This window comes from Procambarus clarkii, chromosome 56 (genome assembly GCF_040958095.1).
Source record: "Procambarus clarkii isolate CNS0578487 chromosome 56, FALCON_Pclarkii_2.0, whole genome shotgun sequence".
Classification (NCBI taxonomy): domain Eukaryota; kingdom Metazoa; phylum Arthropoda; class Malacostraca; order Decapoda; family Cambaridae; genus Procambarus; species Procambarus clarkii.
In genome coordinates, this window is record NC_091205.1 from 6,243,872 (window position 1) to 6,247,017 (window position 3,146).

The 3,146-nt window shown below is 40.6% G+C and overlaps 1 protein-coding gene across 1 annotated transcript; it reads right to left on the reverse strand.

The window, feature by feature from the left end:
• Window positions 1-1,149: 1,149 nt before the first annotated feature.
• On the reverse strand, window positions 1,150-1,713 carry LOC138353061 (110 kDa antigen-like). Its single transcript, XM_069305701.1, has one exon. The coding sequence runs from the start codon at window positions 1,711-1,713 to the stop codon at window positions 1,150-1,152; it is 564 nt and encodes a 187-aa protein (XP_069161802.1).
• Window positions 1,714-3,146: the final 1,433 nt, after the last annotated feature.

Sequence of the window (3,146 nt, forward strand, 5' to 3'; positions counted from 1 at the left end):
GTGATAGAAATGGGAACAGGTGACAAGAGACCAAAATGACAGTACACGATGAAAGGGAAACTACCTTCCTGTAACGACTAGGTAAAATGACCTGATAGGGGACATGAAACTAAATCTGACTTCTGAGGCTTATATAAATAGAATAACAGAGGCAGCATACTTTACACTAGCAAAAGACAGAACATCGTTTAGGAACCAAAATACAGAGGCATTTAGGTTGCGGTGCGGCTCCTTCATGAGTCCAGTTTAGGAGTACATCGCCCCATCATGGAGCCCCATCTGAAGAAGCACATAAGAAAACTGGAAAAGGTTCAGAAGTTTGCAACAAGGCTTATACCCACCAAGATGTACTCACCTAGATGTGCTTACAGGGTCGAGCTTGGATCCTAGCCCCACCTTCCGAACGTTCTTAAATTATTAATGCAGTGTTTTATTTCTCACGCTTTTATCGTATTTACATATAAAACTTTGAATCGGATTAACTTTATTGACTTGTACGTCTATCATGAAGCACTTATTGACAGCTCTGACTCTGGCAAAGTTCTTTCTGATGTCTCTGTGACTCATTTGTGGCTTGAGTTTCCGTTTATGACTCCCTTGTTCTGCTGTTTCTAGCTTTGACCAATGCTGCTTTGTCTACCTTGTAAATTTTTCATAGGTTATTTTATGTTATCATATCACCCCGTTCTCTCCTTTCCTCCAGAGTGTAAAGTCCAGTTCCCTCAGTCTTTCCTCATGACTTACGCCCTTCATATCATGTTATTTTTAAAAATCCTCCCTCAAAGAATACACTGAAAGAGGACTCAGGTTCTCCCTCCTGTCCTAGAATTGCGAGGGTTGAGGGATGAATAGAGACTGAAAAACTAAGCCTGACGACGCTAGAAGAGTAGAGAGAATGGGGGGACATGATAGAAACGTATAAAATATTTATGTGGATTGAGAGAGAGGAAATAAATACAATGAACACCAATAGTAAAAGAGAACATAGATGAGTGCTTGATACCTAAATAAGTCATAGAGACGATAAATATTTTTCTTATGGTATGAGTAGTGGAAAAATTAATGACCTAAAGGAGCAGGAAGTGTAAGCAATTCCATTTATAATTTTAAAAGTAGATATAATACGGAATTGCATCAGGAGTCATTGTATTAGACATGGGACGGATGTAAGAGCATAATACGAAAATTATTTAACATGTTCTGATGAGTCTGTTCCACGAGCATGTTCTGATGAGTCTGTTCCACGAGCATGTTCTGATAAGTCTGTTCCACGAGCATGTTCTCATGAGTCTGTTCCACGAGCATGTTCTGATGAGTCTGTTCCACGAACATGTTCTGATGAGTCTGTTCCACGAACATGTTCTGATGAGTCTGTTCCACGAGCATGTTCTCATGAGTCTGTTCAACGAGCATGTTCTGATGCGTCTGTTCCAGGAGCATGTTCTCATGAGTCTGTTCAACGAGCATGTTCTCATGAGTCTGTTCCACGAGCATGTTCTGATGAATCTGTTCCACGAGCATGTTCTGATGAGTCTGTTCCACGAGCATGTTCTGATGAGTCTGTTCCACGAACATGTTCTGATGAGTCTGTTCAACGAGCATGCTCTGATGAGTCTGTTCCACGAGCATGTTCTCATGAGTCTGTTCCACGAGCATGTTCTGATGAGTCTGTTCCACGAGCATGTTCTCATGAGTCTGTTCCACGAGCATCATATCGCTTTCATACCATTACATTCATACAACTTGTGTGTATAAGAGATACATGTAAAGTTTTCCAAGTAAATAATACGCCTGAATAAAATGCAATACAGACTTCTTTTCGAATATTTGCCACGAAAACCAGAATGTTTTGCGCACTCTTGAGTTAATCAAACACGTATTCTAAGTCTGAGCCAAAATGTTCATGTCTCTGGAACACGACTTGCAAAAGTTCTCTGAGCCGCTTTATTAAGATATTATTCCAAGATTAGCATATGTAAATTGGACCAAATTACTCTTTCTTCTTGTCTGAGAGCTTGAGTATTACTCGAAATGATTCTGCAGCGTATGGCTAAAGATTATATTTTTGTTATTCACACACACCAACACTCACACACTTTCTCACATGCACACTCACTCGCACACCCAAGCTGAGTACCCAAATGAGCCACAGAGACATTAGAAAGATTTTTTCAGTGTCAGAGTAGCTAGTAAATGGAATGCACTGTGAAGTGATGTGGAGGAGGCTGACTCCATACACAGTTTCAAATGTAGATATGATAGAGCCCAGTAGGCTCGAGAATCTGGCCACCAGTTGATTGACAGTTGAGAGGCGGGACAAAAAGAGACAAAGCTCAACCCCCGCAAGCACAAATAGGTGAGTACACACTCACACTCACACTCACACACACACACACACACACACACACACACACACACACACACACACACACACACACACACACACACACACACACACACACACACACACACACACACACACACACACACACAGTGATCAGAGGCAATGTATCGGATTGGAGAAATGTCACAAGTGGAGTACCACAGGGTTCAGTTCTTGCACCAGTGATGTTTATTGTCAACATAAATGATCTACCAGTTGGTATACAGAATTATATGAACATGTTTGCTGATTACGCTAAGATAAAAGGAAGGATAAGAAACTTAGATGATTGTCATGCCCTTCAAGATGACCTGGACAAAATAAGTATATGGAGCACCACTTGGCAAATGGAATTTAATGTTATTAAATGCCATGTTATGGAATGTGGAATAGGAGAACATAGATCCCACACAACCTATATATTATGTGAGAAATCTTTAAAGAATTCTGATAAAGAAAGAGATCTAGGGGTGGTTCTATATAGAAAACTATCACCTGAGGACCACATAAAGAATATTGTGCGAAAGGCCTATGCCACGCTTTCTAACTTCAGAATTGCTTCTAAATTCATGGATGGCGATATACTAAAGAAATTGTTCACGACTTTTGTTAGGCCAAAGCTAGAATATGCAGCGGTTGTGTGGTGCCCATATCTTAAGAAGCACATCAACAAACTGGAAAAGGAGCAAAGACATGCTACTAAGTGGCTCCCAGAACTGAAGGGCAAGAGCTACAAGGAGAGGTTAGAGGCATTAAATATACC